Below are 27,195 nucleotides of genomic sequence, written 5' to 3' on the forward strand. Positions count from 1 at the left end.
AAACCGAAATAGAAATAATAAAGTGATAAAGCACGAAATCAGAAAAGAGGGAAAGGGAAGAGTGCACAATGCGTGAGAAAGCAATGAAAACAAAGCAATACAATGAGCAGGCGACGAAATTCACAAAAAAAAAACAATAAAAATAACAGCATTAATAAAGCACATCAAAAGCCACCAAAGGCGCGCAAGTGTAAAAACATTCATGTGTGTAAGGAAAGGAAGGGAAGCGAGAAGTGAAGCAAAGTGAAGTGAAGACGATTCCGATCTAAATTGCGTAAAATATTCACGCACAACAATTCACACGAAGAACATCAACAAAACGTAGCATACTTTTTGGAGCACCCGCAGGGGGATTGCCCAGCGATGAAGCTCACAATTGTGCAACAACAACAACAATAACAGCAGTTCAGTCGCCTCTTTGGTGTTGACATTTCTTCTCAACTCCAACTTTGGCAGCAAAGGCAAACCGAGGTAATTATTATAACGACAATGCTGACAAACGGAAGCCAAAGTAGGTGGAGAAACGACAAAACAAATTCCCAAAATGATAGATACTGTGTGCTTCCACCAATTTTTTGTCTACGGCAGGCTCTTTTAGACCCAAAGTACTAGACCAAATAAAAAAGGGTCAGACTCTGTTGCAAAAAAACAAACAATATAATAATTATAAAGTTTATGCAGAACATCCACCAAAATTTAGCGTAAATTGTTGCCCACGCATCCGAGCCAGAGTAACGAGACAGCGTAAAAATTGCAAGCGAAAAAGTCGCAAACTTTTTAATGAAGTTTGTTTCATGTGACTGCGTGCGCAGTGACTCTCTTACTGACTGACTGACAGACTGACTGAAAGACTGTCTGACAGCTTCAATGCTTGTATACTCAAATACACACACAAACACACGCACACGCACACATGACCTTGCCCTCGGCAGCTAAAACGGAAATGCCAAAAATTGCTGCTGCACACGTTACAGGCGCGTAGCTTTATAATTTTATGGTAAACTGTCTGCGCTGGGACAAGATTTATGTGTTCCTCATAACATGTAAATTGGCCATAAACCGAGCCACAGAACTATTTGTACTGAATGTCACACATATCCGTATCTTGTTGATTGTAACCAGGTTAATGGTGAATGGTTTTTTGGCACAGATAAAATCTCAATTGCAATATAGAAAGTTCTCACAAGAAAGGGGGTACCTTGAAATATATTGAAACTATGCTAACAACCATCGTTCTGTGTATAAAGCTACAAAAATACATAACAACTTTTCAAAGGAATAATTAATTATGATGCTTTCAACAAATAGACAAAATCACCGAAACAGTATAACAATTAGGCAAATCGCCAGCACAATCGGAAGCCAAAACATAGCATGGCATACAAACTGCACTTTGCCAAGCACAACCTTTGCTAACTAATCCTTCGGTTTTAGCTTACAAATAGGCCAACAAGAACCCAGCACAGCCAGCTCGCCGCAAACGAGCTCACAATGCTCATTAATTACAGCTTCAGGTGGGTACGCCCTTTCGGCGTTCCCCTGCTACAGAATAAGGCGAGCAGTTTCTGGCATCTTCGGTAATCTGCTTAAGCGCTTAACAGCAACAATCAATGAGTGAGCCATTTTGGGAAGGGCTTGTCACGGAAAACTAGAGCCGCGTAAGCTAAAAATTATAACAAATATGTAAATTAGGCACAAATAAGAAAAGTTTCTCAAGTAATTGCGAAAAGTTTCGACGACACAGAATCACAAATACTGTGGCCACATCGATGTATGTGTGTAATGAAAAGTCTGGATGAGGAAATTTATGACCGTGTTGAAAACGTGCTACACACGAGAAGACAAACTGCGACACGCATGCGAATTAGCATATGAATATGATGTGTAATAATGTGTTCTAATAGCATTTTCCCATTTTGTAGCTCTTGGCAACCGTTTTTAAATTAAAAATCTTGGGGGCAGAAAGCGCGTGTGTCCCGATTCCAAGAAACTGTTTCCAGCATATTAATCTCATCAATAAACTTGAAGGGCAAATAAATAATTAAGAAGGAACGAGAGCTAGAGACAGGAACGCAAAAACGAAACAAACTTCGTTATTAAGCAAGGACCTAAACTTGTCAAATTGAGCTTAAGCCGCTTTTCTTCTTGCCCCTGACGAGCAGCCCCAAGTCCGAACCTTTCAATTACGACATCGATTCTTACGTCCCGACAGTTTCCATTTTCGTTTTTAATGCCAAAGGCAACAGAGTTTTCTTTACCATTTTTTTAATATGACAGCAAAAAGAATGCCTTCAAGAACAGCCGACATTGACAACGTAATGATAAGGCTGTCGCAACTTGGGCGCCTTGTCCTTGCCTGCTGGATGTCACACACCTAAGCCATTCCGCAACGACGTTCTGCGACACATGTTGACAGATTTTTGGCATTAATTGTAATTTTCCCGCGTCATCATAACAATGCCCCTTAAAGAAAAGCTTCTCTCGATGCTAGAAAGGTAAACTTAGAATGAGATATTGTATTGCAAAGATTTTTAATTGAGTATTGATAACAGTGGAAATCAGATTCTTTGGAATTGTTATTCAGACGGCACGTGCCTAATTTATTGCTCCCTTTTTAAAGAAGGAGGTACTTGGTACTTCAAGTGCTTGGCTTTGATCTCAATTGCTTTAATTGGAAAACTAAGCAGCGCTTGTGTTTGCTAATTAACAGCAAAGCATTAAGGTCAAACAGCCAAAGACGAGTTGCAAACCCCGAAGCTACCGACAACAGTTAACGGTGCGTATGCGTTATACCAGATGAAAGCTATTCAGAGACAATTTTCGCCGTGTATGTATACGCAAAGCAATAAATTCAAATTCGAATAATCGTGTGAAAGAAGATTGTAAATCTGTTCTGATTGCTTTACAATGAACACTGTTAAGCAGTTAGTTTTGCTTTTAATTCTATTATTAGGTATGCTGTTCATAGAAATAGCGAAAGCTTCTTAAATAGTTTACAGACAGACTCTGTATTTTAGCAAGTATTGCTTTATCTCATTACAGGGCGCGCATGTATATCTAATTTGTGTTCAGGAACCGACATAGTAGTCCTTGAATATGTATGTATTATTCACTGAAAATGTAAGTACACATTAACATGTGGATGTGTATGTGTTTGTATTTGTTTGGGTTTCTGTCCGCACTCTCTTCATTAACATATAACGCATGACGATATTTCCCCCCCGTCTCATAATCTAATGGCGTTGCCAAGTAAATGTCATTGCGCGTGGCACGTTCAGTGCTTTGTCACGAAAAAAAGGAAAAAGTATGCATATTAGAGAGCTGCATGGATACAGCTATAGTTCACTGTCATCCTCATGACTGAAGTATCCTTTTTAAATTTATTTCATTTTAATTAATTTACAAGCAAACATTTATGAATCTTTTAATCTAATTTAATTTAAAATATTGGTCACCATTCATTCGGTTACTCATTAGTGATTGGATTGACTGCATCACTGGGTACGATGCATTCGTGCAGGTCTTTAATGCATATGCAAATTTGAGTGTGTGTGTTTGTTTTTAACGCGCTCGCTTTTAATCTGTCCTGTCCTTGAAGCGCATTGTAGGACGTTAAGTTTGTGCATGGCTTTTATGTACGTTCAGGTACGACTGAAAAGGTCCTGGTAGGCTTGTGCTTTAAGATCACGCTGAAACCAGGTTAATTAGAGCATCACGCGGGCAGGCATCTGCACATTTTGTGATTGCACGTATTTTCTGTGTGACTGGGTATGCGGTGTACAAGTTGGGTCGCAAATGTTAAACGTCATGAAGTATGTTCCAAAGCAGACCCTTCCCTTATTAGAATATGAAGTAACAGAATTATTATTACAAAAATGAACAAGTTTTCAAAGTTATTCAAGTAAAGTAATGAACATGAGCTGAAGAACATTACCATTATGCATAAGTACACAATTCTAAAGTTCTCTATACACACTGTTCTCCGTCTAAAATATGACTCTACTACTTGTAGGCTGTCTGACGGATAGGACTTTTAAAAATGAATAATTTGCGACATTTGGTTGTATATTATTTTCTGTCTATAAACCCCTTATGTATAGTAGCCAGAATTATATAAATATGCAAATCTGTGGCCTGCCCATCACAAATGATATCCAGGTAGTATTTCAGACTCTGCTAATATGAATCATTTATTACGCTCTTGAGTATAAAACGGCGCTTGCTGCTGCTCAGCAAATAAACAAGAATATTTCCGATGGCAACAGCTTGCAAGCAACTCTAGCTGAAGTTCCAATTCGACATTTTCTACGATTTTCCCTCCATTTAGTCGAGTGCAGCATTATCAGGAGCGTCTGTTCGTTTGCAATTCAAATGCCACATGTCGTATGCGCAATGTAAAATTGAATGCAGCTGTAGCGTGCAGCTTGACAGCCAATATAAGCAGCATGTGCTGTTGCCATACGCTGCATATACACTACTCGTATATATGTATGTATGCATATAAGTATGAATAAATGCATACAGATCCGACACTTTACATATGTACATACGGGCACCATACACTCGCAGATACTATATGTTCATGTGTACATAGAAGGTTTTATGGCATGCAATATAATTTAATACGTATTGATTGGTATTCAATTGCGTCCGCTGACAGACTTGCAGACAACGCCTGGAAAAATATCATTCAATTTATTTTGCAAATGTCAAGGCGCTATATAGTTCGGCTTTTATGTACGTTGTCCTGTCTAGCACAAGCCCGCTCATTTCCTGGCATCGATCCGCATTTTAACCTTGTGCCTTTCCCTGGACAATGCGCATCACGAAATCATTCCTTGCCACTCCACGGTCAACACATGCGGCACTTTACAACCAATTTTGTCATTCAGTCATTCATCAGCGTATACGGACATAAAAAAATTCGCTCAACAACGGCCATCAAGAAATTCGTTTATCGATTTTTCTTCCTTTCATTGCCAACAAGAATTATTGTCAAGAGATTTTTATTTCGTTCTCTGTGGCGGCTGTCAATAAGAAAAGGCGTTTAAATGCTTCATCACGTAGATCGGAGAGAGCTGTGGTGGGCCTTGGTATCAAAGAATGTCGCATGTTGCGTGTGTGGCGAAAGTTTTACGACGTTTGTCATGGCATTTGACTTTGCATTGTGTTAATACTTCCATATACACGCAAACACACGTGCACACACACACTCAGTCAATTCTTAGTCTTGGTGTATTGCAAACGTCTGACAAGAAACCCCGACCTCACTCAGCATTCATATATATACTTATATGTAGATAGTTTTCTCTTTTGGCCATCATCAAGCTAAGTGCTGAGTTATTTTTATGGCGCCAAAAGCATTTTACGGCCCACGATGTTCAGCCGCGCCTATCAAAATATTTGGATATTGATGTAACTATGGGATGCATGTTTTATGACATACTTGCAGGCTAACTTCCGCTGGCACAGATTTCTGCTCCATTATTAAACTGCGCACACTCAATATTTTTCCTGTTAAAGTAATTTTAGCGAAAGTTCTAAAGCGAGCAATTGAAGAAAAAAAAGCAGCCTCATGCTCGTTAAGTAAATATTTGATTTGCCAAAAAACCTTTTATCGACAAACTATGCGAAAAAAAAACACGTCTTGAGTGCCCAATGGAGAAATTCGGAGAATTAGTTTTATATAAAAGCGGACAAGATTAGAGGTTTGGACTTTTAAATAATTAAACATTTGAAAAACTCGCGAATTATCGTAAAGGCTTTGAATATTTCTTTAATTTTTTTTTATTTCTGTCATTTTTCCTTTATCTATCTATTCCTAATAGTAAACTTGTTACTAAGTGGTTATGTGTTCCATTGTTCGGCTGAGCGAAAACCGCAGAAAAGCTGAATTGTTTTATATTATTTCTGGACTTTTTCTTTAAAACTATTTATTTTTGTAAAACTATTTGCTAAGTGGTGATGTGTTCCATTGTTCGGCTGGACAAAGGCAAAAATAGTTCCAAAGTGGCTGCTTCAATAAATAAAAATGGATACACAAAACAAAAGCGAATGCGTATGCTTAGGGCGAAGTGTGCGGTTGTGTGTGTACGAAAATAATACATATATGTATATGTACAAACAAAACCATGGCGCGTCCCTAAATGGTATTTGAAAAGGCTTAACTAAGTTTTTCGATCAGACTTCGCACCATGCGCACAACAATCGGAAAGGCGGCCAATGCGAGGCAAGTGCCAGCACGTCGGGCAGGAAATCAATTACTTTGTGAGCCAAATTGATGATGTATGCGTGCTCGCTAATGCAGGCAGTTGTGAGTGGCCCGACAATTAATCACAGAAGGCAAGCAATTGGCAGGTGAAATGGAAAGGCTCGCTAAATAGTAAATTACTTTTAAGGAGCTGCCAGAGCGGGTCATAATAAGGCGCTTTAATGTGTGGCCGGCTGTCTTCTGACTACCTCAAGTGCTTTGTAAATATGCAGAAATGTATGTGAAGTGGCCAGCAAGACAGCAAATAAATTCCGAACTAGTTGAAGTGCCAGCGAAGATAAGAAGAGCGCACAGAGATAGAAAGTAGACAGTTCATGGCCTCCGGACTAACAAGGCCCGGGGGCATGGCTCAAGATGTTAAGGCAAATATTTGCGGTGCCCCAAACAAGATGCGAGGACAGAGTAGAAAGGATAAATAAATCAGCAAGAGCGGCAAAGCGACTGACGAGAGCATCGCCAGTGACTTACTTGGTCCTGTTATTGTTGACGATGCCGTCGACGACAGAGCGTCGCCAGCAACGGAAATGGAAAAAGGCGATAGCTAAAAGCAAAAGTGCCAAAGTGATAAGCAGCTGCGTCTCGAGAAATTTGCGGCCATGAAGGAAATTGACAAATGCGCTATGGCGGAGACGAAGGAACAAATATATACCAAGTGTACCAAAACAGTAGCAGAGCTGAAGGAGCGAACGCAAGCAAAGCTAGACCGGAACAGGAAATGAAAAGTTTGTGTGCCCTGGGGTTTGTGGTTGAATAAAAAAACGGACGTTCGCTCTTCGTTTTATTTAGCTTACACAGATGGATTTGCATATATTTAAATAGGTACATGTATGTACAAGTGTTCAAACATAAAAAACGAATTTCGCAAATTATTTTATGTGCCTCTCTCTCGGCGGAATTATTCCGTCACCCAGAGAAAGACTTGTCTATCAATCTATGCAAATTTATATGCCAAGCCACAAATAAAGTTGAGCTAAGGCCACATACAAGCAAAAGTTGTTAACAAGTAATGAAAGCTAGAGTTGAGCAAGCCAAATTCTTATATACCCTTTATACCCACTCCTTAAAATTAAAATATTTTTGAAATCATTTTAGAGCATTTTTAAAATTAAATTTATTAACTTAAGTGTGCCTATGCGTGTCTTTGCACTTGTGTGTGTGTATGTGTGCAGTACAGAGAGCAGACAAAGCAACAACAACAGAAACAGCATCGGGCAGAGCTTGGGCAGAGAGCTTTTAAGGCTAACATGATGGCAGATTAGCACCCACTGGATGTGATTGTCGAATGTGTGTAAAAAATTACAGGAGTTATGGATATCATTTATAGCGAAGCAACGGTCTTAGGAGAATCTCGATACCAAGTTTGGTCAATTTTTCTGAGATTCTAGCGCTTATATAGGCAGACTGACATCGTGATGGAGAATGTTTCTACTTTGTGAGGTCTGCCACGCCTCCTTCTATGATTTACATACATTGGCACAAAACTATTTTACCCTTATACCGTTAATGTACAGGGTATGAAAACATTACGGCGAGCATTAAGCACAGAGTCACTGTCAGGATGTGTGTCGGGGGTTAGTTTGAACTTCATTGAAGACAACTTATTGTTGTGATAATTCAAAATGTCTGCCAAAGAGCCAACAATGGCCTAGACACACACAGTAATACTTGAATGCATGATAGTGTTTACAGTTACGGAGCGTTTGCGACAGCCACCATATATTTTGTTTAGCATGTTCAGAGCCAAACCCAAGGAATGATATGGCAACAATACGCCGACAGTCGGAGCAACTGAAACTGAAATAAATGGGCATGCATAGAGAGCAGTTACGAGCCAGAACGAGTGGCGCAAATGAAAAATTAGTTGCAAGCGAATTGAAAAGATACAACAACAGTTACCAGCAGCTATGTACAGCAAAACGAAGACAAAAGCAATAGCAATAGCATCAGCAGCAGTAGCTGTAGCAGCAAAGTCATTTGAAAAATGTACAAACGATGAACAAATAAGCCTGTCCATAGATACGCGTGGATGTGGAGTGGGGCGGCACCGAGAGCCTGCGAGTTGAGTGCTGCGAGTGGTTGTGTGAGCAGCATCAGCCATTTTAAAATGGCAACACTGTGGCGACACAGATAACGAAGCATGGCGACAGTCAGCGATGCCGGCGTTACCCACAATGCAGACAAATGGCAGTCAGACACGCACACACACACACAAACACACACACAAACACACACACACCACATACACACACAGCACAAACAAATGCACACACACTACTGTTAAGCCAAGTAGGACAGTTTAAGTTTTTAAAAAGTTGAAAACAATAAAGGGGAGTAACACCATTCAATTAGTGTGATCTAAAACTGTGGAATAACCGACTCCAATCGATTTCTTAATTCACATATACCGAATGCCCTTAAATTATTCAATTTGTAACTACCTCCAAGTCAGCCCTTTTAAATCTTTTTAGGTACAAACAACTAATCACTTAGGCCTCGTATTTATTTATTTTTCAATTCCACGATTCTTGCCAAATTGGAAATGAAGGAAATTCACACTTTGAAGTTACAATTTACAAACCACGTTTCGTAAAGATATAGCACAATTGCCAGAACGAATCACAAACTAAAAGCTATGTCGCAATTGTAGCAACCACAGGGAGTATAGAATGATCTCAGAATCCCAAAATTTTTGAATTGTAATCACATTATTTTAGAATTTCGTTCAAAAAAATACTTGTGCCTTGTACCCAACACATGTAATATGGCTTAGTTAATGTTTTATATTCCTAAATTATATTTGAATGGAAAAGTTTAAGTCGGGTGCCCTGAATTTGAAATACTCCGTACATATGTATCAATAATTTAAGATATTTAACAAAAAATTAAGCGAAATGAAAAAAAATTTACGAAATTGTAATAATAAACACATTTTATTGATCGCGATTATACCTCTTTGGATATAGGAGCTCATGTAAAGGGTATGTTTCTGCACATTTACATCGGAATTGTGTCTATGATGTAAGCATGTGTGCTTTGCAGAGTTGAGCCAAAGCAGCAATAACAACAGCTGCTGGCAGAGATTGGGCGGAGGCTACATTTTGGTGTCTCTAGATATTATAGTCTCTGTTCATCCGGACAGACAGATAGACAGAGCTAAGTCGACTCATGTCCTACTTGTCCTACCGATCAAGAATATATACATAAACATACTTTGTGGGGTTAGTAACATTTTCAGGTACATAGTGTACAGAGTGTGCTTTAATTCGTTGAGCGAGCTGCCCAGGAATTGCCTTTTGAGCTCCTATTTAGTTATCTGGAAATGAACTTTTAAATTTGTATACGCGTTTACTTACACATGGATGCATGAGTGACAAGCATGTTGAATGAATTAGGAGGAGACTGCTTCAGTCCGCTCTGCAGCGTCCCGCTTCTACAAGAGCAACGTGACGAGCAAGTTAATGGTGAGCATTGAGTATGCGCCAAGTTGTGCGCTTAGTTTGGACCCATTGTACAATATGTATTTCTAAAGTTATGTAAGTTAAAGATGCTTTAGGAAAATATCGAAAAATGGCTCGCGTGCCTTTGCGGCCCAGCGACACAATCTCAATACTGGAAATGCCTGAGCACTTCCTCGCTCCTTTGTAGAAGAGCAGTGCTCGGAATTCTGTTTGAACACAGGCAGTAATAACAAACGAAATTCAATCAACTTACGAGTAAATCTCCATATGGGCAAGAGGGTAGGCAGTCGGGCGGTCGGGCGGAATCCAGCACTAAAAATTCATATGTCAATAAAAATCAAATGAATACCTGAGATGGGAGGGCTTTGTTGTTGTTGTTATTGTATTTTCATATTTTGGGTGGCATGTGTTGGCGGATAATCAAAATAAACGGCAGCTGTTGCTGCCACCTATCCTGGTAGCGTGTGTAGTGCGTGTGTGTGTGTCTGTCGTTTTTAAAGCATTTTATTCTTCTTCTGGAGCATTTTTGTGTCAATAAAAATCTTTTATTTATAAACAAAACGAAGGGACCTGAAAGTTAACAGCCGCAATGACAACAGCAATAGCAGCAACAGCCAGATCCATAATCGAACTTCAATAAGTGAAGGGAAAATAGAAAATTGAAATTGCCAAGGCGAGTAAGAAATCAAGGAAATGCCGAAACAAATATTCATTCATTTGTTTGTTTGTTTGTTTACAAAGCAATTTTCTGCTAAATTTGTATTGAGGCCAAGCGAAGGACCATCAAGAGTCTAGTCATCTTGCCTATCTAACTGCCTCTCCATTAGTCATGCCTTCCTGAACAGATTTCAACTTGTTTAGTTGATTGTGGCATCTTTTGTCAAACTATTAATTAGGCTAATGAATGCCCTTGGCCTCAGCAAATAAGTTGAAAATCAAATCAAATAAAATGCGGTGCGAATTGGCCGGCAGCGAGCTCGGCTTTTCCTTTTGAGTAACTTATCAGCAATTGAGAAAATACTATTCGTAGAAGACAGGCAGGAATAGCAATAATTAACGAAAGACAATTAAGATGCAAGCAAACTGCCGTTTGAATTGACCTTCAGCGAGTGGTTATTTATGTGGAGCATGGCGCGTGGTCCGTGTGGTAAATGGGCAAATGGGAGTGGGAAACGGAAAACTGGTCAGCCACAGCTCTGAAGGCGTCATAAATTCATTAGTGCAACTATGTTAAATTTCAGAACATTTAAGCAACCAAAAAGATAAGACAGCAGGGTCGGTTTCACCGCACTAGTCAATTAAAGTGACTTGTTCTCTGTTAACATTGCCCTTTCATGGCGCCACGCTTTATTTCCTCGGGCTCTAATTAAGTATGCGTAACACGAAGGCTTTCCAAACACAATGCCAAATGGGGACTACACAACAGAACGAGGGAGGACAAAACTGTGGTCGGCTTTGTTTTAAGGCCACTTCCCTGGTGCTGCTGCCTTTGTTGAGCTCAAAGCCGGATCTTAAAGCCGTCCTTTTTATGTATGGATGCGTGACAGCAACAATTCTTTTATATATATGTATATATATACTGTATAAAAATATATTATCCAGTTCGGCCTACAACAATTGTTGTGTGAATTAAAATGGAGCACTCATAATAGAGGCGGTTTGAATATGTATAAAATATTTTTATACTTTTTCATATTCGGTAAAACAGAAATTTTGTAATAGTCTTCATTATCCTAGTTTTGAATAGTTTTGTAACTTGAAGCGTCACATGGTATACTATTTTAATGTAAATGTATGAAAACTCAGAAGCAGGCGTGGCTGACACCCAAAAGTATTTATATTCCTTATCATATGACAAGACTAGTCACAACTGATGCTACGGGAGTTATGGAAATCAGTGATTACGGGATCTGCCACGCCTCCTTCTGTCTGTTAGATTTTTCACATCCCGCAAACCTAATATACCCTAGTACATTTCATGTACAGAGTATAAAAATAGTATTTAAGAGTTGAGCCCGCTCGACTACAGCATACCTTTTTTTGTTGAGGTATTTAAGAGTGGATTGCGTCCGATTCTACAAGTAGCATTCCATTCTTGTTTTGATTATTTTTAATCTTTATTTAAGATCTGTCCTATTTTGGACAATTGTTCGATTTTGACATTTGTGTAATCATGCTTGTCCTGCTAGCTCGTTGAGATATGCCAGGTGCCCTTGTTTTGAATTGAAATTAAAGAAACTGTAGCCAGTGGATTACTTAGTTCAGTTATTCATTTGAATATTAAATAAACTTCACCGCATAATTTTGGAATTCTATATGTTTTTAATGAATATTGTAGCAGTTCATACCTACATTTATTTCCAAATTATTACTGTATTTAAAACTTGTAACATCATAAGTAAATGCTACAAATCATTTATTATCTAAATTCGTCAATAAAAATTGTTATTAATTTCAAAATACATTTTATACTTATTTTGCTTGCCATATTCGAACACAGTAGAAGTTAAACCAAGCATGTGAGTACAGATATGAACTTTAAGTATAGCATATTTTGGGATCAATTCGGGGTGTTGCGGTATGGCCTAAACGCACACACATACACACGCACTGACATTACTAATTTCCTTACCATGAATGGAAAATGGGCTTCTTACGTGCTTCATGCAGGCACACGTGCAGATGAAAGCGAGTTTTATTTGTCACTTTCTGCCACTTAAGGAGTGGCACAACCCATAACACAGATACAGCCGCATATACAGGCACCGACAAGCATGGCTTCACAGACATAACAAACACCCTGCAAGCGCGCATTTCGAGGTCATTGTAAGTGTCTCTTTGGGGCACTTTTGTGTTTATTTCTGCAGCATTTCCTTGTCATTTTTCTTGTCTTTTTGCGCCTCCTGCGTGACAGCCGTCCCCGATCCCTTGCCCCGCCCCAGCGGTCTCTCTGCCCTCTTATGTTTTTGCTTTGTTTCCTACACTTGAGCCGCTTAATGTTAAAGGCAGTTAATAGGACGAGACTTTTCATCTTGCGTTTTGCACGTCCGACAGTTTCAGATTTTGTGTATCTTTGTGCTCCTAGGTGTGTATGTGTGCTTCTGATGGAGACGCTGCTCGTGGGGGCTAAAAGTTGTAGCGTTTGCTGTTTTGGAAATGCTCGCGTCATTTTTATACATTTTTATAAAAAGGGTATATTAGGTCTGTGCAAAGTATGTAACATGCAGAAGGAAGCATCTCCGACCCCATAAAGTATATATATTCTGAATCAGCATAACGAGAGAAATCGATCTAGATATGTCCGTCCGTCCGTCTGTCCGTCTGGATGAACGCAAGGATCTCAGAAACTATAAAAGCTAGAATAACCAAAGTTGGCAAAGGTCCGAGAAAGGTCGAGTTTATTTATTTATTTTTTTTAATTTCCCCCCCTTCCCCGTCCACATTTCAAATGCTACCTAAACCAAACTTAGCACATATAATTTATATATAATTATCTACTGTTGTTTAAAATTTTACTCAATTCGGTCAATTCTAATAAAAGTTATTAGTGAAACAAATTCTCGCCAGTAAAACCCCCCCAAACTACAGCAACAAGTTCGCTCTTCTTCTTCCTCTTTTTGCTGATGCTATAATGCACATATAACTCAATGACGGAAGTTTACCTGGGTACAGGGTATTTCACTGTCGGGCTTGCTCGACTGTAGCGTTCTCTCTTGTTATTCTTGATGTTGACTTTTGACTCTTGTGATAAAATGGATTCATATCGCTGGCTCAATTACTGTATGTACGAGTATACGAGTCTGCCGAATCTGGGTTAACATGTTAAGTGCTGTTGAATGAAAAGGCAAGCGCAGCGTTTTAAAGTCATTGTTGTGCCTCCTGCTTTATGGGCTTAGCTTTAAGTTCTTGCATCTGAATAAAGCCTAATTGCAGTCTTCAAATATTTTATAACCCTTTTATTTTGTTTGTGCTACTTTCAGAAACGGCAGTTATTAATTACTCACTTGTAACAAAATGACAACCGAGACCTATCTGGATTCGACCTACGAACGAGCTAAAGGCTCAAAGCGGCCTATTCGACCAAAGTTATTAAAGTTAACAGATGTTTCTATTCCACATCGGAGCCGGAAGAAAACCAAAGTCAAGGTTAGTCAAACTCTAATCTCTCAATCACGTAAACGGCGTCAATGCATACAATTAGTATGGCCTCTACGGAGTGTGATCTATCATCGCTAGTCCTTGTATACAAATGTGCCTGGAAGCGTTTCTAGAACAAACAGGCATCGTAAACAGTGGCAAACCATAAAACAAGAATTAAAATTCCACAATTTTAAAGCCATTTAAAGGTCAAAAATAGCAGCATACTCCACCCAGTCAAACCCATCCAGCCAGCCAGCATTTTATACTGTTGTCCTGTTTGTTGTAGTTGTTATTCTTTTTTTTACCTACAGCGCAAATATACGTTCAAGCATTTTTGTCGGCGCTTTGTGTCTCGCTGCAGGGAACGTCTGCAGCCTGTCCTAGGCGTTTCCAGCGTAGTGCAGAGTGATGTGGTGGTTGTCTGTTGTTTGTAGTCATGCATGGGCTGATGGTGCTCTGGTGTTACCTGTACGGCCCAACCCAGTTTCGGGAGGGGCCCCATTGCTAGTGCTTTTTTGGCAGAAAGCAAACGATTTGCCTGTTTCCGCTCCACGCAACGTCAAAGCGGCCCTCGACGCTGGTGTAGCTGCCGAAGTTGAAAAATGAATGTCATTCGAGCCAGTTTTCTTGTTGGCACTGACATTATGCTTCAATTACCTTGTAGAATTTTTAATTAACGTGCGCGGCACACGATGGCGCATTATGTGGCAGGAAGCCAGACAGGCAGCCACGTAGCCCGACATCCTGTCGGTGCCTTTCTTTATCATATTTGATGTGCCTGTTTTTACACACTTAGCTACTAGTAGCGGGATAATGCAAATACGACAGCAGCAACGCGCGACTATGGAGATGCTCCATATCTCTATATACTATATACATATGTACATACTCGTATACGCATGTACAGGGTGCGCCATCTTTTATGTCGGTATGTAAATGTTGAATAACTTTGTCATTAGTGAACCGATTGACTTGAGTAGACCATTGTTGAAAACCTCAGTTCAAGAAATTGTACAGAACCAAATTAAATAAAAATATCTCATACTTGAAAATCGGTTGTTTATTTTCAAAGATATTCAATATTTACATACCGACATAAAAGATGGCGCACCCTGTATGTTCGTACGTGCGAGTTTAGTAGCTTGTAATTGCTTTAAAGCTATTCAAAGCCGTGCTAAGCTCCTGACAAGACTGTGGTTAAGTCACGTGGCTTAAGACTGTGAGTGAACGCTGTTGTGTTATAAATAGAAGAGCCTGTCATGAGGATTACCTATGATTGATAGCACACAATATCAGTAAAGCTAGCAATAATGCTAACTACACATAGGTACATACTGATACAGCTTCCGGCATTAAAGCCTTAGGAGCTTGTATGCATCGACCTTTTAGAAAACAGTTTTAAGAAGATTTCCTTTGAAATTCAATCATTCATGTCGTGTATCCTACCGGAAAGAGAATACAACAGTGATCTTTTCATACGGCTGTCTCACGAGAAGCGACCGCAAAAAAGAAAAACACGCATCGCACGTAAACTAAGACGAACAATGCAAGCAAAACCGAAACAATTAAAAAGGTTGTGTGCTTATGACCACACGATAAATAACATAAGCAAAGATAATTTGTTTTATTATGGTCTTGATTAAAGTTAGAAGAGATCACTGCTATGCCGGTTTTCATTACATAGTGGAAATCGACACCAAAATAATATTGTTTCTTTTATATAAAACTACTAGCAGGTACGCGTACTTAACGCGGCTCAATATAATGTTTCAAATTGTATTTATTTTGTGTGTGCATGACCTACCCCTATGTTTTCACCTTATTAGTTACTAGTAGGAAGGTATTTATTGTTGTATTGTAACGATTAGACTTCTTCACTGCTAATTTATAAAACATCCCATTTTAATCCTACCTTTTAATCGTGTAGTCTTACTTTTTATACTCTGTACATGAAATGTACAAGAGTATATTAGGTTTGCGGGAGCTGAAAAATGTAACAGGCAGAAGGAGGCGTGGCAGACCCCACAAAGTATATATATTCTTGATCAGCGTGACAAGACGAGTCGATCTAGCCCTGTCTGTCTGTCTGTCCGTCCGTATGAACACCTGGATCTCAGAGACTATAAGAGATAGAGACACCAAATTTTGCACGAAGATGCGTTATGTGTGTATTCTGTACGAGTTTGTTTTATTTTTTTGATTTTCCCCCCCACTTCCCCCCTATGGGGGTTTTCCCGATTTTCCATTCGTATAATCGCCTATATCTCGAAGACCATAAGACCTAAGAACACCAAATTTTAGTCCAAGGTGCCTTGTGTGAATACGCAGAAAATGTATATTTTGGAATTTCCCTCCCTCCCCCCTCTTCACCGCAAATGCGATTTTCTCTAATTCCCGTAATTCTTGGAATTTCGAACTAATTTTTTGCAAATACCCCCAGATTTAATAAGAAGTTATAGCCATAAATATATTTGCTGCTGCAGCGCTGCTCAAGCGCTGCCCGCGGCTGTTGTTGATGTTGCTGTTTGGTTGACTGCGAAAATGCTTACACAGACACGAATAAATGCGCATAGGCATACATCCACTCACACAGACGCAATTTCTAAGTAAATGTGCAATTATAAACCCTTTACGTGAATTCGAATACCGAGAGAGGACTGAATTCAGGTTGTGGTCACTTTCCGGCCTTATTACAATTGTCAAAGCCTTAATATGTGCATTTTCTTACCCTCATAACATGTACTTTGTCTAAACTCTGCTTTCGATTCTTCCTTTCCTGCTCTCTACTTGCATGTCCGGCCACAGTCAAAAGACCGTTCATCCACCTCCGTGCGCGAGCGCATCTATGATGATCCGGCCTACACAGACGACATCAGCCATCTGGCCAATCCGTTGCGTCGCAGCAGTTGCTCTGGAAAACCGACAACTGCAGAACATAAGGGGGGCCTAGGACGAGCAGATGCCCCGCTTCAAACGGGCAGCAGTTCACTGGGAAAACGAAGCAAATTGACCAGAGAGTTCCTGCAGTATGCGGCCAGCAAGCAGAATAAGTTGAAGAGTGCCAGCAGCGGTCAAGCGGGGGGCAGTTTGGCCTACGACTTCGATTCCAGCAGCTCGGACAATGAGCCACTGGAGCTAAGCAAGGGGGGCAGTATGACGCGTCGTGGCCGCAGCTTAGAGCGCACCATGGCGGCAGCAACAGAGAAAAGCGAGAAAAAGACAACGTCGCAGAAACGCAGTTCAAAGCAGAAACGCAACCTGAGTCTGGACAACAATAAGCAGCAACAGCTGCTGACATCTAAGCAAATGAACGAATACGAGACGTGTGGTCGCAAGGAACGCAACCGAAAGCAATACAGCGAGGGCAGCGAAGCCATGGAGCGCTGGCAACTGGACCAGGAGCATGATGACAAGTATTCGGTGCGCAGCTCGGCCCAGGACTCGGTCGCTACAATGTCTGTCTTGGGCAGTGAGGTCAGTAGTGGAGGTGGTGCAAAGATGCCCATTGGTCGTCGGTTCCTGCGCGGTGAAATCGGCATCAAAAGCTTCAATTACTATCTGCTGAAGGAGGGCTTAAAGAGCTCTAAGAAATTCGTTGAGAAGCAGCGCAGCGGTAGCAAAAAATTGCACACACGCAGCGAGGAGAATATTTACGAAGAGATTTTTTTCAAGGATACGCCAGGATCAGCGACGGACGCCGCATCAGCAGCGCCGATAGTTGTGCACTCCGATGAGGAAAATCAAAACGTCCAGCACAAACAACACCAACCGCAGAAGCAGCAACAGCAACAACAACAACAACAAGACCAGCAGCAACAACATCAATTAGTGGGCACTCCGAGCTCCCAGTGCAGTGAAGGAGGCGCTGTCTATGCGGACTGCGAGCTGTGCATGCAACAATGTAGCAAGGATAATTGCGAGTATTGTCTAACGCAGAACGAGGCACACGCCAAACACCCGCCACAACTGCCACAGCGACAACAACAACAGCAGCAGCAACAGCAACATTTCATTAATCAGACTCAACTGGTTGACAACAACAACAGCAGTGGCGAGCAACAGGCCGCATTGGCGACAAGCTCCTCCATGCTGCCCGCTGCGCACATACTTGAGTTTCAATCCTACAATCCCAACAATCCGGGCGTGTATAAAATCGAAACTACGCCCGTGGCCATTACGGGAGAATATAATCCCATATTGCAGTTCCAACAGAGCTCGGCCAACAATGCCGCATCCACCTCGAATGCGAACACGACCACGCCCAGTGAAAAGCATCAACAACATCAGCAACAAATCTATAGCGGTTACTACCAGACTCCGCCGAAGGCCTACCCGTTGACAAATCATTATGCCGTGGGTGGCGGCCTGTTACTAACACAAGTGGGCGGCATATCCCGCCACCGGAATGCCCAACCGCAGCAGTCAGCGCCAACAGCATCGTCACAGCAACAACAGCAACAACAGCAATACTTTGTCAACTATCAGAACGGTGCAGGCGGAGCTCCTATGCAGCGTATGAACACCAAGTCCTCATCGTCCAGCGACTCGTTGCAGTACCACAAATACAACACCATGGCACGACTGGAGGCGAGCGTATTCACCGCTCCAGGCACTGGCGACCTCTACTATGCCATCGGCCATGCCGGTGCTCCTTTGCATCCGCTAATGTACGCGGCCAGTCGGCCCATCGGCGGCTCCCAAATACTCGTCGATCCATACGAGCCGCCCCAAATGTACAAGAGCGATTCCAAGGCCTCGATCCTGAGTGAGTATTCATTACGAAGCAGCGACAACTCACAGCGCTACGCTCGCTATCAGCATCGTCATGGTATTGGTGGTGGAGGTGGTCGGTACGGAGGACAGGTGAGCGATTCCAGTCTGGGCGATTCTTTGTTCTCCTCGTACTCAAATGCAGGACAACGCCGGTATTTCGGCAGCACGGAAAGCTGTCGGTTCGGCTATGATTGCCGCCGTTGCAGTCTAGATGGTGTAATGGGTGGAGGCACCACTTCAATGGCCAACACAGCACCGACGCCAGCGGCTGCTGAGAAATGCAGCTACTCGGACAATTGTCGCTACGAATGTCAAAACTGCGACTGCTCCTCCAGCTACTTCAGTTCCGACTTTGACGACATGTACGGATCGTTGGCTCGGGGAGGTAGTAGTGGCATCCCACGCAAAACAGCAGCAGGGACACTGCCTTCGAGCACTCAGCCACAGGGTTATGAGTCGCAGCCAGCCGCAGGCCAGCAACAGCAAACCCAGATGGATCTTAAGCAGAACAAGTACGCGCAGGATTTTTTCAAGCATGTTAATGACGTAAAACGCAGCATATACCAATCTGAAATGCAGCGCAATAATAGCCTGGAGTCGGCGCGACGCACTCACCGAGCAATTCAATCCAAAGGCAGCCCTAAACGAGCTGCCTCCCAAGAACCAATGCCAACATCCACGCCAGTTATTACTACGCTGCCACTTAGTAAGGGACGTCCGGCAGCCACCTCTGCTGTCAAACCAACACCGGCACCACGCACTACCCTGCAGCAGAATACGGAGGACAGCGTGACCACCAGCAGCAGTATGCCAAAGCCCAGTCAGCGCAAGCCTCAGCCAAGCGAGCGACGAGAGTATCCTTCACTTGATCGCCTTGTTGCAACCACCACGGGCGCCATACCCAAGAGCCATGCCCAAACACAGCTTCCCAAAAGTCCAAAGACTAAGTCAAAGCAAAAGGAATCTGACGCGCAAGATCGACGCTCCCATCACCTTAACGTTAGCGAACACACATCCGCGTCCAGCAAGCGCCAACATCGTAGTGGCAGCAGTAAAGCTCATGCGACTGGCAGCGGTGGATCGGGCGGCTCCGTCCCCAGCACACGTCGTAAAGATATACCAGCACCGCCGCCCCCATCGCCAGCTACTTACTCCGATCTGCAGGAGCTTAAGGCCAACATGGAGGGACTGCAGGACGACACCAAGTCGCGTTCACTGGAGAGCGAAACCTGCGAGACACCCACCGCGGCAGATCTAGCCAAGACCAAGCAGAATGCGACGATTGTTAAGTCACTGCCAGACATCCCTACGAGCACACATGATACCGTCACCACCACAGCCACAGAAGTGGTGAGCAGCCACACAGACATACGAGTAGCCATCAAGAGTGCAACAACAGCAAAAACCACTGTGGCAACGGATGCGGAGGACGACGATGTCTTTTACGATGCACGCAGCGAGGACTCCGCCGGCGGAATTGTGGGTTCTGCAGCCACAATGTCGGGAGCCGAGGGTGTCAAGGCAAGCGACGCGCATCAACGTCAGCTGCAACAACGCAAGGTAAGCATAAAATTTTAATTAGTTTGAGTTGCACTCGACGCTCAAAAGTTTTCAACACCAGCCTCCCACCTTTGAACAACTTTCAAGAGCGGCCCAATGGAATTGCGCACTTTTATGTTGCTCTCTCGAATTTATTCTTTTCCACAATATCACCATGGTTTCCAGACTCAATTTATTGCAATACCACTCGACTGTCCCGATTTAAAGTACTTATATTAGAGAGCGTTATGGCTATATTTCCTGTCAAGGTGTATGTGTGCTGGTAAATTTAAACCTAATCTCATTAAAAAAAACGTAATGTTTTAATAGGTTTGTAAACTCTGCCTAAAAGGTACACCATACACATGCATACAATTCCTATGTAAATGTTCAGACATACACCCTTCACGTAAGTTCGAATCCCGACGAAAAATCGATTAAAACAAATTTGTTTTATTATAATTTCGTTTATTGTGATCTTTTTTCAATTTTGTAAATTTATTTAAAATGCAAATGCAACTCATAGAGGTACAAATTATTTGAAAGTCGGTGCACACGCCTTTAGGTTTTCCACTTGTTTTAATTTACTTAGTGAAATGTAGAGTTGGAGAAAAATTATTCTTAAACCACTGTGCATCTAGTTTTCTATTTGCCTTGGCAGTCGGCTTACAACTCTGCCTGAAAATGTCTGCGGTCTTAAAATTTGCAAATTTGTTACCCAACTTGCTGGCAACGCATTTGACTTGTATCACAAAAGACGAACGGAAGGACGGACCGACAAGAGAGCATCCCACAAGGGAATGGGAATTGGTGTCGGCTTGAAAGTTGCAAAAGTCAGTGAAGCGCATGCAAGAAATTTGAGTTATCTTTGGGCCAACATCCAAGAGCCTTTTATACCATCATGTAACAGCTTTAATGGAACTTATTGTTTTGGCAAATGCATTCAAATTGGGAGGGCGCCCACACTTGTCGGACTAAGCCGATGCTACTACATGTGGTCATTGAAGCACTGCCACGACGCCAGACAAAAGCCAAGTCGAGCATTCTGCTCGGTCTTATCATAACACCCGACAGAATGTGTCCAACTTATATCCGGCTGTGTCATAAATGTTCAGCTTCTGAAATTCGTAGTGGCGCACATCCGCAAGCAGACGGGGGCCACACATAATCGAGTTGCTTGCTTGTGGCTCGCATCGTTTGTATTGATAAAACGCATTCGGTTAAGAAGATAGAACAGGAAGCTGCTGGGTCTTCCCAAACACACATTTCGACCGCATTTAAAAATCCAGTAATAGGCTGCAGATTAGTGGAGAAAATAGTAGAAACTGGAAATTGAGCACCGAAATGTGACAGAAAATTAATTGATAAAAATACAATTTATATCCCATTGAAATGCTGTTAAAGCATTGACCATGTTACACAGAAACACAAAAAAGCTCCACAATACAGCGATTTATCTTTCAAATAAATGGCCCGCAGAGCGAGAGAGCAGCATGGCGAGAGTGAGAGAAAGCCATTTGTAAAGCTTCTACGTGTGTGTATTGAAAAAAGCTCATGGAAAGCAAATGAAACATATTAATGAATTTACGGCAGCAACAAAAGCAACTTACAAATAAGAAATGGGATTCAATTTAACAATTATTTTTATTTGCAGGATGGACACAATGCACAGAAGCTGTCACAGCCACCCCTAACAACAAATACACCAGCAGTGGCAAGCGCAACAACACCAACTACAACAACAACAACAGCAGCAGCCACGTTGGCCCCCAACAATACCACGACAATGACCAAGGCTAACGGGCAACCCAAGGCCACAGTAGCGGAGCACAAACAACAACAGAAAGAGGAAACTGATGTTGCCGATGCCACGCCCACAATCGAGGCGGATGTACCATGCGACAAAACGTCCGGCAACTCCAGCAAGTTGCCACGAAATGGCAAGAACGATGAGATGTCGCATACCAAACAGTTGAAAAAAAGTAAAACCAAGAAAGATTTTGCAACGGGAAGCTCGACAGCTGGCAACAAAGTTGCTGCAACTAGCGATACATGTTTCCAGGCCGAACGTGACGAAGCAACAGTCAAAACAAACAGCGAAAGAGCGACCAAAACAAAACCGGAAAGCGCCACAACCACAACACCAACGTCTGCGTCAACGCCAACAACCGGCAATGTTGCTGCAACATGTGCGGAGGGGCAACAAATCATAGCAGCACCAACGGCATCAACACCACCAAATGTTGCTAGCAACGACGACAGCAGTTCAACAACACTCACCAATGCTATTCAAGTTGGTGAATTGGAATTGGAGTGCTCGACCAGCAATGCGGAGTTCAGTTGCAAGTCGGACAACGCGCACAGCGCACAGATCGCGCACAGGTAACGAATAACGAATTTCTTTAAACGCCAGCTACTTAGCCAACTACCGTGTGGTCGTATGATAATAGTTTGGGCCAGTCTGAAAGTTTTTTGGCTTTGGGGAGCAAAAAAAAAAAATAGGAAATAGGAAACGCACACACACTTGTTGTTTATTTTTACGCACTGTTTATTTGTGTATGTGCGTGTGAACGTGTGTGTGTCTGTGACGGTTCGCGGTTGTCTCTCTCTGCGTGTGTGTGTGTGTAAATGTGTGGGTGCGTGCGTGTTAGCCACCATTTTAGGCGTAATTGTGCGGCTTTGTGCCGCTTACTCGAATGATGAAAACCACTTTTCGCGTTTCTCGCGTCAGTTTCCTTTAATTATTATGCATATAAACGCTTATCGCAACAACAAAATTTAAAACCCGAAAACTTGTTATTGGTTAAGCGTTGAAGCTTTGTTTAAAAAAATGTCACAAAATATGAAGCTCGGAGAGAAGTGTTCCGTGAAAATCGATGCAAAGCCATTGTTGTTTTTCCTGTGAAATTAATCGAAAGTGAAATTATTAACTAATGTGCAATTAAGAGAGTAACACCAACTGCTGCCCACAGCGTCGCTCCACTACGTCCATCAGCCAAGGTGGGTGTCCATAACCGATTGCTGCCTGAAACTAGTTTACCTTGCCCTCCACCCGCCATCATCCTCCTCTTCCTTAACCCAATGCTGCACTTCAAGTGCACAAACATCTCGCATGTTTGTTCCTCTCCCGCGCTCTCTCACCCAGTAGCCAGTAAGTGAGCGTGTGCACGAGTTTTCCACTTAGTTGGTACCCGTGCATAATTAATCATTCCCCAGTTGGCTTATCTAATGTCAACATCATCGCCGTCGTCGGCACCAATGTTTGGTTTTTGTTGTGTCTGTTGCTGCAGCAAGCTGACAACTGCAACTTGTGGCTGTGGTAACCGCTTTAAAAGCTGTCTCCTCCAGATGTCGTGAGTGCAAAACATTTGTTTAAATGTTGACCACATGTCCAGCAATTGGGGCAGTTCAATAGATGGCCATAATGCGTCCGCTTTAGCAAGACCTTGATAGCTATTTGCAGTGCAAGTGCTACATAATTGTGTTGACATTGTTGTAATTCTAGGAATAATAATTCATTAAATATTTTCCAAGTATAAATAGTACTTTTCGCTTTAATGCATCATCCAATTAGTTGATTTGCACATTTTGATAAAGTGTATAAATTTTCTCTCACGAATTTCACAATTACGCTTACAAAGTTAAATCCCAAAAATGTTTTTCCAGCAGAAAGGTGTATTTTATCTTTAGGCCACAATTTGTTTTAAATGATTTCATCTTCAGTAATGGATCATACCAAAAAACGACCAATGTGTATGTACACTTATGGGGACGTGTGTGTATATTTATGGGGATGTGTAATGTATAGCAATAAAAATGCCACAAAATCGTCGGTGGTTGCCAGTTGTCTGTTATTTGTTGTTGAGCTGCTCTTGCGGCTTGACTGACTCTCTCATTGGCGGCGCGCTTGTTGGTCAACCACACGCTGCCGGGTAGGCAGGATACAAGGATGCAAGGTGGATTGGCGGCTACTGGCGGTTCAACGAGCTGAACTGAACTGTGAAGCCGCAGCAAAACATTTGCATACCAATCGTGAAAGGGGAACCCTGCAGCACTGCAAGGCCTGAATTTAATTTGTTGGTAATACATAAATTTTTATTAAATGCATGAATATGCGGAATATGAAACGGAGCTGCCCATATGTGGCACACGTGGTTGAGTTTAGTAGTTCTCTTCTTTTGAAAGCTTATAAATTAATGGCCGGCTTTGAGGTTTGCGAAATGTGTGCGAAACGGTCATTGGCTTGGCCCGAAATTAGTTTTTGTGTCAGAGCTGCAGACCGTAATTAATGCCCGTTTTTAGGGTTAATGAAGGGAAGATGATTGACGTGTTCAATTGCAATTACACGAAATTAGTACAAAATAGATGGGCGCATTGAAGTGCAAAAAAAGGCAGAAGGCCACAGAAAAGCTAAGCTAGGCAAAGATTAATCAGCAGCTGTCCAAAGGCACAGAGAGACAGGCTACCTTAAATGCAATTGACACGGTTAGATTGTGGTCGGCTTGAGGACATTACTTGACATAGTTGATCGGCACTTAAGAAAATAGTACTAGTACTTATTTCATGCCAATCACCAATTGAAAATATTTGTATTGAGAAATTTGTATTGGAAATAAAATTTGTAGTCGCCTCAAATTTCGTATCTGCATTGCTCCCAATGATTTGAAATGTTCATCCATATTTCGATCACAAAAGAATCATTTCAACTCAAGGTTATGAAACAAATTTCTTGAATTTACGCCCGCACCTTTTAGCATTTGCTAAAGTTTTATAAAGGTAGGCATAAGAAAAGAGCCTTTGAAAATCAAACACACATTAAACTGGCACTCGTGTGTCACATTGAGAAGTGATGACCATCTTGACGGCTCTGGTGTGCCCGCCTGCAGGCTCAGTTCGCCCATTAAATGGCTCAGAGGACGTTCATAATGGGCTGGCTCGGGAGGCTGCGGCTGTGATTAATTGGCCGCCGTCCTCTCGCTTCCCCACCGCCTGTCAACGGCAGTCAGGATAATTTTTATGCCGACGTAGGTGGCATTATAATTATGTGGAGAGCACCGTGCCGCACCGGAAGCAAATGAACGAATCCGAAAAAAGGCGAAATGCGTATGTATAATAACCAAAACATAAAAGGCAATATAAATGAGTCGGGCAACTTGCACCAATCAACGCCTCAGGCAAAGGACCCATAGCTAGATAAAGGTAAGCGCTGGCTGGCTGACTGGCTGTTGAATGTAAATCAATAAAATTACGAGTGCGACAATAAAACGCGATGAAACGCTGGAAAAATGGTGCGGAAAAAATAAACTGGTTAAAAGTTAAGCGAATACAAACATAATTACGCGTACTGCGTTGGATTTATACTAAAATATGATTAAGCAAACACCCCAAAGAGGGTGTCCTGGATGGCAGGATAAGCTTACAATGCTCGGAGAATCACGTTTACAGCACTAGCGAACGTGAAACAGGAAAGTAAATTGTGAAACAATGCGAGCGAGCACCAGAAAATAAAAGCTTTGCGCGCCAAGCACGCAATTATAATTAAAGTATGCAAATAATATTAAACGAGCGGGCCCAGTGTGTTAAAACAGCTGATAACATGGCGTTGCGTATTTTAAATTTTTGCACACACATTTTGGCAGAAGTAGGTGGATCCGAAATTTATATTCAATTTATGGCTATGAAAAAAGAAAGAACATTGAAGATATTTAAGAATTGCAAACGGGCTCAAGACTAGCACCTTATCAAGGATATCTTTATTAATACTTTATTAACCCACACTTAGCCGCTTTCGAAATCATACCTTCTTATGCAATCCTATCAAGAATATGGTTGCCAACCAAATGTCTTACCCCTTATTATCTTGCAAATTAATATCTTCTTCTAATTATATAAATATCATCCATCCACACTCAGTTCTACCCTTCAGACACCTCTATCCCTTGTAAACATTATTTTTAGACACTTGCTGAATAGCAGCATATCTGCTAATGCAATTATAACTGACCCTTGGTTTTGGTTTTAATTACAACTTTGTGTATTTGCTACATGTTTCTGTTAGAAAACGTTCCTGTAGTGGTTGCGGTCGACCCTTTGGGTCATTTACCTCTCGCATAAAAAATTCTCATTTACCTCTTTTTGGCGAATATCATTTTGCGCTGATTAATAAAACAAAAGTACGCGCGTGTTTTTCTTAGAATAGAAAACAAGAAGACAGCAGAGCAATTAATTAGTTGCATTTTAATTATTATTTTAGCTGGGCACGTGTCCATCTTTTCTACTGCCCCTCGATCTTCCCCCACCCATCTGCATTGCTTGTTGCAGATTTTGTTGCAAACGAAAAGCGAAATACGCGAAAAATGCCACTTGCAACAACTTCAACAATGTTAAGTTGTCAACTTGACTGAAACAGAAACAGAAAGAATGCAACAGGGGCGAAAAAGTAGCACAGAGTCGTTAGACACGACCATGATGCGTTAAGGTTGCAAAGTTGAGGGCGGATTCAGTCCAACTAAAAGCTAACTAACAAACTTTTCCGTGCACGTTACTCCCCCGAGAGATGGCCAAATGTCTGGCAACGGCCTTTGCCTCCACTTGGTGCAATCCGTGTATGAACATGTTCTTTTTTGTTTTTTTGTTCTTCACGTTTTTGGTAATCAATAATTTGCGTAAAATGTTGCCACAGCACACACACACACACACACACTCACAACCTCACAACAAACGCTCGATCATACACACACACACGCACACACACACATGTGCATAAATCAATTGTGCCTTTTGTTTGGATTCCATTGTAATCATTGAAACACACTCCCATACACAGAAGCACCCAAATGTAAATATGTAGTCATGTAAACATTTAAACACAAATTCTATAGCTTTAAGTCGAGGAAAAAAGTCAAGCTATTGTTATTGCTGCTCCTGCTGTTCCATTTTATCGCTACATTTTGTGGTTTCTCTTTGCCATTCCTGTTGTTGCAAATCATTTGAACAATTTTCAGTTAGCCAAGG

General features: G+C 41.8%; 1 protein-coding gene across 1 annotated transcript in view; it reads left to right on the plus strand.

The window, feature by feature from the left end:
- The first annotated feature begins 156 nt into the window (after positions 1-156).
- Positions 157-27,195, plus strand: part of LOC115632606 (pneumococcal serine-rich repeat protein) — a 48,719-nt gene continuing 21,680 nt past the window's right edge. The window contains exons 1-7 of the mRNA XM_030529833.1: positions 157-471; positions 13,710-13,875; positions 16,675-17,639; positions 17,712-17,866; positions 18,053-18,249; positions 18,316-20,202; positions 21,836-22,563. Of these exons, the coding sequence (XP_030385693.1) occupies positions 13,744-13,875; positions 16,675-17,639; positions 17,712-17,866; positions 18,053-18,249; positions 18,316-20,202; positions 21,836-22,563 (4,064 nt within the window). The 5' untranslated portion in view covers positions 157-471; positions 13,710-13,743. The remainder of the gene's footprint in view (positions 472-13,709; positions 13,876-16,674; positions 17,640-17,711; positions 17,867-18,052; positions 18,250-18,315; positions 20,203-21,835; positions 22,564-27,195) is intronic.

The sequence above is a fragment of the Scaptodrosophila lebanonensis genome, unplaced genomic scaffold (assembly GCF_003285725.1).
Source record: "Scaptodrosophila lebanonensis strain 11010-0011.00,11010-0021.00 unplaced genomic scaffold, SlebRS2 tig00001415-arrow-pilon, whole genome shotgun sequence".
Classification (NCBI taxonomy): Eukaryota; Metazoa; Arthropoda; class Insecta; order Diptera; family Drosophilidae; genus Scaptodrosophila; species Scaptodrosophila lebanonensis.